Source organism: Calliopsis andreniformis, chromosome 1, assembly GCF_051401765.1.
Source record: "Calliopsis andreniformis isolate RMS-2024a chromosome 1, iyCalAndr_principal, whole genome shotgun sequence".
Lineage (NCBI taxonomy): Eukaryota > Metazoa > Arthropoda > Insecta > Hymenoptera > Andrenidae > Calliopsis > Calliopsis andreniformis.
In genome coordinates, this window is record NC_135062.1 from 1160222 (window position 1) to 1173132 (window position 12911).

At 45.5% G+C, this 12911-nt stretch overlaps 2 protein-coding genes across 9 annotated transcripts in view; both read right to left on the bottom strand.

Moving 5' to 3' along the window:
- LOC143189077 (uncharacterized) overlaps positions 1–12911 on the bottom strand; it is a 407881-nt gene that overhangs the window by 93728 nt on the left and 301242 nt on the right. For 2 of the 8 annotated variants that reach the window (XM_076374621.1, XM_076374787.1), the window contains one exon: positions 8535–9097. The exons of 2 other annotated variants lie outside the window; for them this stretch is intronic. In XM_076374621.1, the coding sequence (XP_076230736.1) occupies positions 8948–9097 (150 nt within the window). In that variant the 3' untranslated portion in view covers positions 8535–8947. Of the gene's footprint in view, positions 1–8499; positions 9098–12911 lie in introns of those variants that run through there. 4 more of the 8 variants (XM_076375443.1, XM_076375214.1, XM_076375361.1 and 1 more) reach the window with 4 other exon arrangements.
- Positions 3331–3857, bottom strand: LOC143180077 (uncharacterized). The gene is made up of 3 exons (XM_076379609.1): positions 3713–3857; positions 3647–3669; positions 3331–3552 (listed from the first exon to the last, which is right to left on the bottom strand). Exons 1-3 carry the CDS (start codon positions 3855–3857, stop codon positions 3355–3357), a joined length of 366 nt encoding a protein of 121 aa, XP_076235724.1. The 3' UTR covers positions 3331–3354.

A 12911-nucleotide genomic window follows, 5' to 3' on the forward strand; every position in this document is an offset into this window, starting at 1 on the left:
GTGCGACGGTGGCTCAAAATTTCCAATCGGGCTCGTTACATGCCTACTAATTTTCGCTTTCTGACACTCGAGACAACATCGGCTTCAATCGCGGCAATCTTTTTCGATAGACGGCCAGACAAATTTTTGTTTAATTAATCGGACTGTAGCTTTAACACCGGGATGAGATAATCCATGTATTGCGTTAAACACCTGTCGTCGAAACGGCTGTGTCACGAATGGACGTACGTTCCCAGTTGATACATCACAATATACGGGTGTGTTGCTGTCTAAAAAATGTACGCGCTTCAATTGTAATGAGGTGTCAGCTGTATTTAGAAAACTGTTTATCTCTTTATCACTTACTTGCGAACTAGCTAGTTCTTCGTAGTTCAATGGTGTCACTACAGTTTCTATTCGCGATAACGCGTCTGCTACCTCATTATCTTTCCCGCTAATGTGCTGTATGTCCGTTGTATATTGCCCTATCAAATCAAGATACCGAAATTGTCTCGGCGTGCATTTTTCTGGCTTTTGTCTAAACGCGTAAATTATTGGCTTGTGATCGGTATATACTGTAAATACGCGACCTTCTATTGCATGGCGAAAGTACTTTATAGCAGAATATACAGCTAGTAACTCGCGATCGTACGCGCTATATTTTTGCTGTGCCGGCGACAAAGACTTTGTATAAAACGCTAATGGTTGCCACGCATCTCCTTCTCGTTGCTGTAACGTAGCACCTAACGCAGAATCGGACGCATCGACCATTATTGCGAGTCGAGCATCGCGCGATGGATGTGCCAATAATGCTGCATTTGCCAACGCGTTTTTCATTCTTTCTAGGGCCGTTTCGGCTTCAGTCGACCACGGAATCGGTGCTTTGCTTTTCGGCTTTTTACCTTTCAAAAACTGATTGAGCGGAGCCTGCAAAACAGCAGCGTCGGGTATGAACCTGCGATAAAAATTTATCATCCCAAGGAACCCTCGGAGCTGTTTTACAGTTTTAGGCTTAGGAAATTCCACAATTGCCTTGACTTTGTCCGGCAGCGGTTCCGTACCCTCCGCGCTGACCCTATATCCTAAAAATTTTACTGCCTTTGTCGCAAAAACGCATTTCTTTGGGTTGATTATAACACCGTACCGATCCAGTTGCGAGAAAAGTTTGCGCAGGTGCTCCTTGTGCTCGTTTTCGTCACAAGAAGCTACTAAGATATCGTCTAGATATGCATAACAAAAATCTAAACCTCGTAGCACCGTATCTATAAATCTTTGAAATGTTTGCGCCGCATTTCTCAACCCGAACGGCATTACAAGATATTCAAACAACCCAAACGGTGTCGTTACCGCAGTTTTCGGGATATCATTTGGATGGACGGGAATCTGATGATAAGCCCTTACTAAATCAATGGTTGAAAATACTGTCTTTCCAAATAACATCCGCGAAAAATCTTCAATGTGTGGTATCGGGTACCTATCCGGAATTGTACGGGCATTTAGAGCTCTATAATCTCCACAGGGCCTCCATCCGTTATCCTTTTTGGCCACCATATGCAGGGCTGACGCCCACTGGCTCTTGGAAGGACGGATGTGTCCCAGATTTAAGAGGTTCTCAAATTCCGTTTTCGCAACTCTAAACAATTCCGGCGACAATCTGCGCGGTTTGCAGAATGCCGGTGGTCCAGGGGTAGTGTTTATGTGATGCACTACATCGTGTTTTACCTTTACGCTGTCGTTAATTGTTGGCCGCACTATTACCGGAAATTCCGCCAACAATCGGTCGTAAGGCGAGTCTCCGACGATCGTCTTGACTGATCTGGTAGTGACGGCAGCAACCCTTCCGATGGAGGAAAGCGATGTTGTCTGGTCCTGTAGGCGTTTGTTCTTCAAATCCACCAGCAACCCATAGTGGCTCAGGAAATCTGCTCCAATGATCGGCTTTGTCACATCTGCGATAACGAACTTCCACAAAAAAGCCCGTCGAAGCCCAAAATCCAGGTTGAAACTCCTGATGCCATATGTGTGGATCGTAGAACTATTGGCCGCAAATAACTCATACTTTGTCTTTGCGATCGGACCTTTTACACGCATTCGGGGATAAACGCATAGATCCGATCCGGTATCGACCAGAAATTCTTCCTTCGATACCTGGTCTGTGACAAATAAGCGGCTCGTCCGTGGACCGTCACTGATAGCCGCGTTCAGTGACGCGTCTCCCCGTTTCCCGCCACATAACTGCAGGGGGAACGGCACTTTGTAGACTTAGCACCAAAAACACGATGATACCAGCAGTGCTGTTTATTCGCTGGTGACACTCCACGTTTGGCACTACGAGACCGAGATCGACGACGGAAGTTAGAGCCTGGTCGATTAGTTGAGCGTGACCTGCTCAATTCCGCAATCTTCAACTCTAAGCTCTCCAGACGCTTGAGTAATACGTCCGTCACGGTGTCGGTTGACACACTCGCTACCTGAGCCTGCGCGGTCCCCTCATGGATTTGATCAGCAATTTCAGCTAGCTTTGCCAGCGGAAGATCCGTTTGCGCGGTGACAATAGCGCGTGTCATCGCAGGTAAACGGCTTGACCATAGCGTTCGTCAGAAATCATCGGACACTGTCTGCCCGGCCAGATTTCTCATGTGCCGAAGAAATTGGGAAGGCGTCCGATCGCCGATTTCTTCCTGTTCCAGAAGTTGACGTATACGCTTCCCTTGTGACGTCGACAAACGCTGCACGAGCTCCCTTTTTAATGTCTCGTATTTCTCAGTCTCTGGTGGATCTGTGAAAATGTCCTGTACTTCCAGAGCGTACTTTGGTTCCAATTGTGACATGACATAATAAAATTTTGTCGTGTCCGCGGTGACTCCATTGAGAGCAAACTGTGCCTCAATTTGGTGAAACCAGACCACTGGTTGCTCAGGCCAGAATGGAGGAACTCTGATTCCAATACGGTTCACTTCCGGTGTCATAGTACTGTCCACATTCGCTGAATCACCATGATTTGCACTAGCCATGTTAATGTCACAAAGTCTAACTTTTACACGAGTGTTCTTACACTAAGTGTCTCTACACTAATCACATTCACCTCGGGGTCACCAATTATGGTGGTGATAAGGTTGTGACTAATGATTGTTAGACAAAATGTTTTGTACGACAAAAAGTACTATTTATTTAAGCAAACAGATCCGACGACTCGGAGAGAATACTAACACGTCGTGTTCTCTTCTTTGGAAAACGGTATCTTTTCTCTACGTTATTTGCTTTTATAACACTGGTACATCTTCTTTCCCACCTTGATTGGCTAACCCCACTCGTAGAGTATTTCCAATCAGGGTTGGTCGTTTTCTCAAAACACCGCCCTCAGTTTCACTGTCTTCAGGACAGCTGGTTTATCGGTGGGGGTGTCTCTGCCGTGTAACTTTTCTTCGCCCCGGGATTTCCTTCAGGCAACTCGTTCAAGGCCCACTTAGTCAAAAGACGATGGGACCGTGCTGAGTGCCCTCTGGAAACCCCTAATTTATGACGCCCGCAGATTGCTATTGAGGACATCTTGACAAACTCTACTGGAACATACTTAAAAGAAACTCTGGGAATGTTTACTCAAAAATAGCTTCGTCGAAGAGAGAGTCATAAATTACGTTAGTCGTTTGCACGCTAGATAATTTACCTTTTTGGGCGTACGGCACGTCGCTATATGTTAAAACGATATCCCTCTTCTCCGACAACTTCGTACCCTGCAAGGCATAGATTACTGGCGAGAGCACGGCCATTTGACGCAGAGGTGCCGAACGGGTAAAAAAGTGTGTTGTCACTATATCATTACTGCTACTGTTGTTGAAGAGAAGAAAACGTAAGTAGAGATAAAACAATATTTTCATCAATTAATTCCCTCTTTCTAGTAAAGGTAAAAATTATTTTTTTAGATGCCTGTGCGTCATAATTGGTTGTCGGATTATCAAGATATGTTGCAAGAATTTTATGGCCCCATAGACGAAGTTTGTCCGAAGAATTATCTGGAATCGTGTGATCCATTATTACATATGTCATGTCTCAAAGCAACTGAACGATTATGCGCATGGGTGGATGACACAACGCAACGAAAGAAGTGTGCAGTGTGTTACTACAAGCTTAATGTAGGCGAAAGATCAAATTACAATAACACTAACAATTACTTCATTGTTCAAGATCAACCAATACAGTAAATGCACATAAATTATATTTAAAATATAGGAGGTTAGTTCTCTTCTTGAAATCCACTGCGAACTGTAGCGAATGTATCGAAAAATATTTCGATTTCATATCTCACAACTGGCTAGCCTTAAATTTATAACTACTAACTAACATATAACTACTTTTCATAATTTGTAACATGCGTCTGTTTTTTCAGATTGCACATATCATCATTCGTAGTTGATTTATATATTTTGTATTATTTCATAAACTTAAGTCAATTATGTAATAAATGAAAGTGTTAAACCTAATTTCTCATATCGTTATCGTTAACCGGCCATCACATCCCCATTCGCGCATCTAGTACCTAGCGCCCGCTGCCGAGAATCCACCTACAAAAATCAATGCAGACCCAAACTGTTTTACTGACGGTTGAGTTTGAAGAAAAACAAGTTGTGGGGGGGGGGGGGGGGCAGAATTATTAATAGCTGGGTTTGAATTACTGTTGACTGAGACAGAAGAAAAAAAGTATGCCTCATAATTACCACGTCCCAGAATTACCAACAACTGGGACTGAACGGTTTGGTGTCAATTGCCGACGACTGGGACTGAAAACGTAAGTCCCAGAATTGCCACAGGCTCGGACTGAAGAAGTAAGACCCATTATTGCTGACGAGAGACATCATTATTCATTATAACATAATGATTAAGAACTAAGAAAGTTTGACTAACAATAGTATGATTTGTTAAACGAATATAACGATTAAAGTTTACGATAACAACGATCTGAGTCACTATAGTAACAATTAAGCAAACTAAGTATATTTTTTTTTATTAAGCTGAAAGAAAACTGTACCAGGAGTTATATAACTTGCGACGTGATCGTCCCGCCGAGCCATATTCCGGCTAGGATGAGCGTGCAGCTTCCGGCCATTACGCATCCTACGCTTTGATTTTTACCCCGGGCACCAGGTATCTCGCGATACCGGCGTGGAACGCGTCCCCCGTTTTCCGAATCGCAGCCCAGTCTAGCTCTCAGTGTGAAGAGGTGGGAGGTTCTTTCAGGCACAGGGTGAGGAACGTGTCTGGGATCTTCGGTTCTTACGGCGAGAACGCCAGGTAGAACACGGTTTTCTGGTAGAAAGTAAGATGTATTTTAGCGAGAAACGGCCGAACTTTTACCGAGGTGTTTACACGCGATGGCCCGCGACACGTGGTGGCGGGGAGGTATTCATTTCTCGCTAACAAGGGAAGTTCGGTGAGTATTAATCGCCGATTTTAATGAAACTTTGTACAATTATCCCATGGTCCTACGTAAGACTTTTACTGTACAAAGTAGCTACCCATACACACCTTTAAGGGAGAAACTACCCCTTTAATCCAAGTCGCCCTTTTCATTTCGGTGCTTATAGCTCACAAAGTATAAGCACTATAAAAAAATGTTGCATACAAAAGTTTAACTGTTTTTCAAGACCTATAAGAAGACTTTAAAAAAGTTTTGAAAAAACGACTTGTTTACAAAAATTCGATTTAACCGCCCCCCACCCGCTTCTAACAAAAAATGTTTCTATTTCACATAAATAAAGAGCTTTTTGTTGTAAATTCAGTGTTTTATAGCAATGTACAATTATTATATTAGTTGTATACAAGAACGTTGCATCATTTCTGTATAGTGTAATATTCGCCATTATTGATACGGCAAATTGAAGTAAATATCCAATTATTACATTTTTCATTCTGATTTTTAGATGTTATCGTTATCGTTGCTCGTTATAATGCCCCAGCAATAATAACAAACCTCATTTTCTGACCTTTGAATACTACCGATAATGCAATATAGTTTTTGTATACATATAACTTCTGTATGGAATGGCACCACTTGCATTGTAGTTGGCAACTCTGAACGAAGGAGAAAGATTTGAAAGGGGAGAAAAAATAGCAATATCAGTTAATTTTACCCATGATTTTTTATAATTTTTATTTATTTCAAAATTAAAACACATACAATCAGGGAGTGACAGTAATGTAGTATTTCGATCTCACCGTCTACCATAACGGAATAGGATTCCACAATACAATCCGAAACTACATTCTGTTAATTTATTCATGTATTTATTGTACGTAATTTTCACAATAATGATATTCTTCGTAAAAATGTTTAAAGCAGAAGTATTTTTTACAGCAAGCACAAGGAAGAATTGCAATTTCTCCGCATATGTGACACCTATGAATTTCGATATCTTGTTTCCCGAAACAATAATCAACTGGATTCTGGTAACGATCTGGATGATCTTAATGAATGAATGTTTAAACATATTATGAAATATAGGCGAAGACAGCTGATTGTGAGTAAGATTGTGTTCTTTGGTGCAAATTGACAGTGACCTAATCACGCAGCGTCGTATGTCATTATATTCTTTTGACCAGTTTGCAAAGCAAAAATTACATATCGCGGCTTTTTCAATTGCGTTGCAACTTTGACAGACATGAAATGTTTAGTCGTCTTTTGTAGAAGAGGGTACTCGTACATACTTGAAATACAAGTGTTTGGAAAATTTATTTGCTCCAATAGATGAAATAGGCTATTTTATATTTTCAAATAATTGCTATGTTCTCTCACCAAACGAACCGCTTCCAAATTCAATTTTGCTTTTTGATGATGTAGCATCTCACAAACAAGATACAATAAGAAAATACTTTGCAATGGGAAGGCATTCAAACGTTGACTGTTTCTATTTCTGTCAATGATTTATAAAAATTCCCAAATATCTCGTACGCGATAATGCGAATCTGTTGATTTTATTTAAACAGGATGGTACTAACTTAAAACATGTCTATAATGATCATGTAAATAGGGGCATGTTTTTTGATAATTTCAAAGCATTCTATCATAGTTGCTAGCATCATAAGCATGGCTTTGGTGTAATCCATAAGGATAACTCAACGTCCAATGACGTTACAGGAGAGATTTTAATGAATTTGCCAATACCATGATGCACTCAATTGTTATTTGTCGTGCTGAGCGAAAGTAACGCTTATGTTTGAACGCCGACTGATAGTAATGATATTAAGGATTGTGAGAGAGTAGCAAAGGAAGTTACTAGTGTAAGTCAATATATTCGCAAAATATATCGGGCTTTGGAAACAAACCAAATGCATGAAGATGCCACATTGGATAGATATTTTAATCCACAAATCATGCACTTTCTTATTAAGAAACGGCATGTCGTATACATTGTCTATTAGATAATCGCAGATGTCAAATCTATGGATCTCGCATTTCATCATCTCGTAAAAATCTTCACACTAAATATAATAAATTAAACTGTTGGTGTCGGTATACATAATTTTATAACCTTGTTGGATAACAGATACATGTAATCGTGGTGTTCTTACAGAATTTTCCTAAAAAATGCTTCTACTATGAAAATTAGGTTTTGAAATCATTGTCTCCATACCAAACCTTCCATCCCATTTAGACAAAAGTTTTATATCAGCATAATTTCGAACATTTTCCATTGCTTTACCAAATACTTCATTTTTCATTAGTTTATCCAAAAGTTTTTCAAAATGATTTGATGCATGTGTTCGAAATTGAGTATTGAGTCGACTATGGCACTTGTTTGCGTCGCGTGTGTGTCAACACCTGCAACGCACGCTCAAACTCCCTGAGGAAATCCACCATCTGATCAAACGATGGGAGTTTTGTGGTGAGCTGCGATTTCTCCCACTCCCATTCCAGGGATTCGTCCAATTTTGTTTTGATCAGGATAATCAACACATTACTGTAGTGTTCTACTGGGCGACTCAGTCTCTGGAGCGCGGCGAGCTGTTTGCTTCCAGCCGACCGTGACTTGTTGTAGCCTTGCTAGGTCGCCTTTCCTGATTGGTTTCAGCTGCCGGACGGTTCCGAGAAGCTGAATGATTACTCAACGTGGGTTCCCGAATTGATCTTTCAAGGTGTCCCACGCCGCTTCGAATTTGCGATCCGCTATTTCGAGCGAGGCAATCGACGCAAGTGCTTCACCTTCCAAACAAGCGTTTAAATACTGTAAACGCTGCGCGTCAGACAGTCGCTTGTTATTGGTGATGCCAACGGTAAATAGATACGCAAAGTGACTCCACTTACTTGGATCTCCGCTAAACCTCGGAAGGTTCTGCTTAGGAAGCTCAAGCGGGGGCGGCTGGTTGATTAAATCGGATCCGGGGACTAGTTCCGGGGTTGCCCAACTCAGCTTGTCCCATTGCTGGTATGAGGCTGTCAGTTTCCGTCATCAGGAAATTTTGAGCCTCATGAAACGCTTCCTCTGCTTCCTCTATCGTACTCTCGCCGAAGAATGGTATGGCCTTCTTTTTGGTTTCGGGAACTTCCTTTTTGAGCTGTTTCACCTTCTCTTGGATGTCCTTCCAAATGTCAGTCACATATACCAACTTCTGTTTTAAGAGAGAGATGGTGAAGTTGTTTCACCCCTTCTTCTTCAGATTAGTCACGAGTCGGGTCATTCCCCGAACTCGTAATTGAATATCCTCCATTTCAACTTGCAACGCAGGAAGATTCATCTGCTCCTTTGCAGGGTTGGACATGGCGATATAATTCGAGAGGTAAACTCTGCTCGAATTTCAATCTGAAGTGCGAACGTTTCTTTTACCCTTTCTCAACCTTGTATCCGGCTCGGAGGACCTTATGTTAGAATCTCTTATGATAAGGGATCCAATTAGGTTGCGGATAAGGTGAGAGTAAGGGATTTTAAAGGAAACAAGTACGCTTATTCCAGGTTAAGTCGGCTCTGAGAAGGGCTTATTTACGACTTTTATTTGAATGTCTGCGGTGTGACGTGTACGGCGGGGCGGGCGCTCCTTGGTCCTCGGCAGTCTCTGTGGCTGGCGGTGGAGCGGGGGCCCTCGGTGGTCCGGACGACGGATGCTGCCTTGTCAGCGACGCTGGCATCTGGAAAAAAGAATAGCGGTGGAACCGCACCGGTAAGCGAGAGTATGGCTATCACGCTGCACCTATTCTTCCCGACTCCAGGCTTCGACAACGAGCCTTTGTGGAGGGAAAAGCAATGCCCTGCCGTAACACAAGGTAATGCAGTGGACTGTTTTATCGACGTTTCTTCGCTAGGATGAAGTTGTCGATAGGCGAGTGGATAGAGAGGAGGGGGGCCTCTTCTCTTCGCCTTTGCACCTTATAGAAAGGCTCGCTTCGTACGAATCCCGATGAATGCGGGGATTCGCGAGCGGGGGGACACGCTATAGCTAGCGATTGCTAGTCCTGGTGACTAAGAACGGCCAGAAGCTCCACGACTTCGTTCACTTCACCGTGTGCATCTATTCGCCACACGGGGGTTGCTTCTAAACGGAGTGGCAGAGTGCGAGTAACGCAGAGGTTATAGGCACGTACGTTAACTCTCTCTCTGTTGTATTCCGTCGCTCAGGGATCAACCAGGAAGCGGCCTTTGTTGCTCCTTGACGAAGACGAAACTCAGAGAATCAGGCAGACCCCGATTCCAAGAGCGCAAATCTCACCCAATTGTCACCTTTTGACAAACTAGGTGCTCTGTCGGGAATTCGACCGAGATCTTATAGTGAACGGACGTGTGTCGTACGAGCTCCATAGTTTTTGGCTATTCGGACGGTTTCTAGCGTATCTAGAATACATCCATACATACCGGCGTGTAGAGGAAGAAATTCCGCGTCCTCTAATATATTAGACGATATTGGGCGTTGTCGATTAACGGAGTTTTTTCAACAAAAGCAAAAACTAACTTCTCTGAGGTTATTCGGCCACGAGGCAACACGTAGTTTCATTGTTTAATAGGGGTTCGACGTAGAAACGTGGACCTTAGGGAGGGGGATACAGCACGCAGTAAACAACCCAACGAGCGGGCACCACCATCCGCATCCACGAAGAAACCCCAAGAAGGGGAAGAGTGGACGGAGGTAGGTCGAGACGGGAGACACATTCCTAGAAAGGAGGAGAAGAGGAAGAAGCGCAATACGAAAGTGTCTGGTGACCTCACTGAGGCCACGACTGACGGTGAAGGAACCGGAATGGAGGCGAAACGGAAAGCGAGGCCAAAACGCACGATTCGACGCCATAAGACGGTGGCGTTAGCAGTCAAACCCCAACAAAGGAGACTCTACGCGGATTTAGTAAAGGAGGTGACCGATGGCACGGGGAAAATACAGGGGCTACAGGCCATGCGGACTGTGGAGATCTTCTCCTAGAGTTCGAGCCGAAGATAGATATAGCACCGCTTCAAGCAGCAGTCAAGAAGGCAGTAGGAGGACCGTCTAGAGTCCGAGTCTTGAAACCGACAAGGACGATCGAGCTTAGAGGGCTCGACATTCTCACGGACGGCCGCGATATAGTGGGGTACGTGGCTTTGGCACTGAAACTAGAACCCTCATCTGTGGAACTCCGGAGTCTTCGTACGATGGCAAGTTCGGGTACACGTACGGGGATTTTTATGGTGCCCAACATGGGAACGCCTGAGGTACGGGATGGACAGAAGATCCGGGTGGGGTACGAGATTACCACGGTCCGCGACTTCCCGGACGTGTTCAGGTGCTATCGGTGCCACCGATTCGGCCATGTCTCCTACGGGTGTGGGGAGGCACGAGACGGACAAGAGATATGTCGAAGATATGGCGTTAAGGGCCACATGGCCGATTTCAAGGCATCAATACGATGCTTTTTGTGTGCTGAGAAGCGGCTCCCGGAAGCACGTCTTAGGCACATTGCCGGATCGAATCAGTGCGATCAATATAAGGCGGCACTGAACCAAACAGCCCAACAATGCCGCACACACCGCTGAAGCTACTCCAGGCGAATTTAAACCACTGTCGCGACGCCTAGCACTTGCTGCGGGCAACAGCTGCTGAAAGACGTGTTGACGTCGCGGCGGTGGCGGATCCACTATGGAACCCCCGCGGGGGATGGAAATACAGGGGGAATTATGGCGCAACGATATGGGTCACCGGATTCAACGGCCGGCGGGCCCTGGATGACCAGATGACGGTCACCCGATCCCAATGAGGCGGTGGTTACAGATGGCATTAAAGTAGTGTTATGTTACTACCGCCCGCACATAACTATGCAAAGATTCCACGAGGAGTTGAGCGCACTAGAGCGCATAAGGACGGATTGAAAGGGCCCTATTATATTCTGCGGCGACTTCAACGCGGAGTCTTCAGCATGGGGTTCCTTGACCACCAACAGACGCGGGACGGCCCTGCTAACATTCCTGGCGAGTATGAACTTGCACCCTCTTAGGGCGACTGGAGTCCCATACACATTTATTAACGGACAGGGACACACGGCCATGTTGGACTTCTCTTTCTGCGATACTGCTACACTCCGTAGAGTGCAAAGCAGCGAAGTGCTGGCGGATGAAACGCGATCCGACCATTTATACGTGGTCCACGCTCTGGACACACCTTATCCGGTACGCATTCCACCTCCATTTAAATGGAACGCGAAGACGTTGGACACCGATAAGATGAAAGAGAAGTACGATGAACGTGCGCCCGAACTCTGACCGGAACGGTTCTGGGGTGAGGCGGATGTGCACGAGTTCATCGATATATTACAAGAGACGTGCGCATACTCCATGGCCGAGGTAAAACCTCCTAGAAAGCCGACTACGGTGGGCACCGCTGGATGGACGCCAGAACTCCGCGCGTTACGTCGAGAAGCAACCCGGCTGCGACGACGAAAACAACGGGCGTACAGAATGCCATCAGAAGTTCTGGAGGAACACAAGGCGGCATACAAGGAGGACTGTAAGGAACTCGGAAGGGCAATGCACCGCGCGAGAACCGAAGCGTAGCGGGACCTGTGCGTTGGACTCAACACAGCATGTGAGGACGCCCATACAAGGTGGTAATGACACAGTTGAAAGCCAAAGAGCCGCCACCCCATCTGTCACGGGAAATGGCGGTCGAGATTCTGAAGCGCCTCTTTCCGATGCCAGAGGAAGCAAGATATCTGCGCGACCCGATGTATGGAATCCGGTGCCCTCGCCGCATCCCAGACGAGGACCCGAAGGAGTGGGACGTCACTCCGGAGGATTTACGCGAAGTATTAGGTCGCGTTAACACTAAAAAACCACCCGGAGGTGACAATATACCGCCAATGGTGTGGAAGGGAATCGGTAACCACGATCCTCGACGGCTGTTGGCGTTAATCAACAGCATATTCGAACGTGGAGAATTTCCAAGAAGATGGCGGAAGACGCGACTTACTCTCCTGCGGAAGCCCGGGAAAGACCCGGCAAGGCCCGAGGCCTACAGGCCTATATGCGTGATAGACGCGGGGAGTAAGATCGTTGAATACCTGATCCAACAACGACTACTGGCGCTTGTAGAGCCGGATGGGCTAGCGCCTAATCAGTTCGGTTTAAGGAGGGGGCACTCGACGGCGCAGGCGCTGGTTTGCGTACGACAGAGGTCCGAAGATGCGATGCGTCGCGGACGTTACTGCGTATTGATTACGTACGACGTCCGAGCCCTTGTTGTGAATTCTGGTGTATGACGCTCTGATGCGCCGGCTGGATTCGCCGACGACATCGGCCTTACGGTCGAGGCGGTGACTTTGGAGGAGGGAGTTGGAACGTTTAGCATGTGAGGCAACCAGGTTGATCAACCAGTGGTTGAACGACCACGGCCTCCACCTGGCGCTCCCAAAAACGGAATGGACGTTCCTGAATAGGAAGCGTGTTCCGGGGAACTATGAGCTTCCATTGGGAGATATTTCTTTG

Excerpts from the sequence above, each read along its gene's own strand:
- LOC143180077 (XM_076379609.1), bottom strand. The coding sequence starts at position 3,857 with ATGAAAATATTGTTTTATCTCTACTTACGTTTTCTTCTCTTCAACAAC. Across the intron at positions 3,670-3,712 it reads AGTAATCTATGCCTTGCAGG|CGACGTGCCGTACGCCCAAA; the intron begins GTACGAAGTTGT and ends TTTAACATATAG. Across the intron at positions 3,553-3,646 it reads CGTGCCGTACGCCCAAAAAG|TATGTTCCAGTAGAGTTTGT; the intron begins GTAAATTATCTA and ends GTTTCTTTTAAG.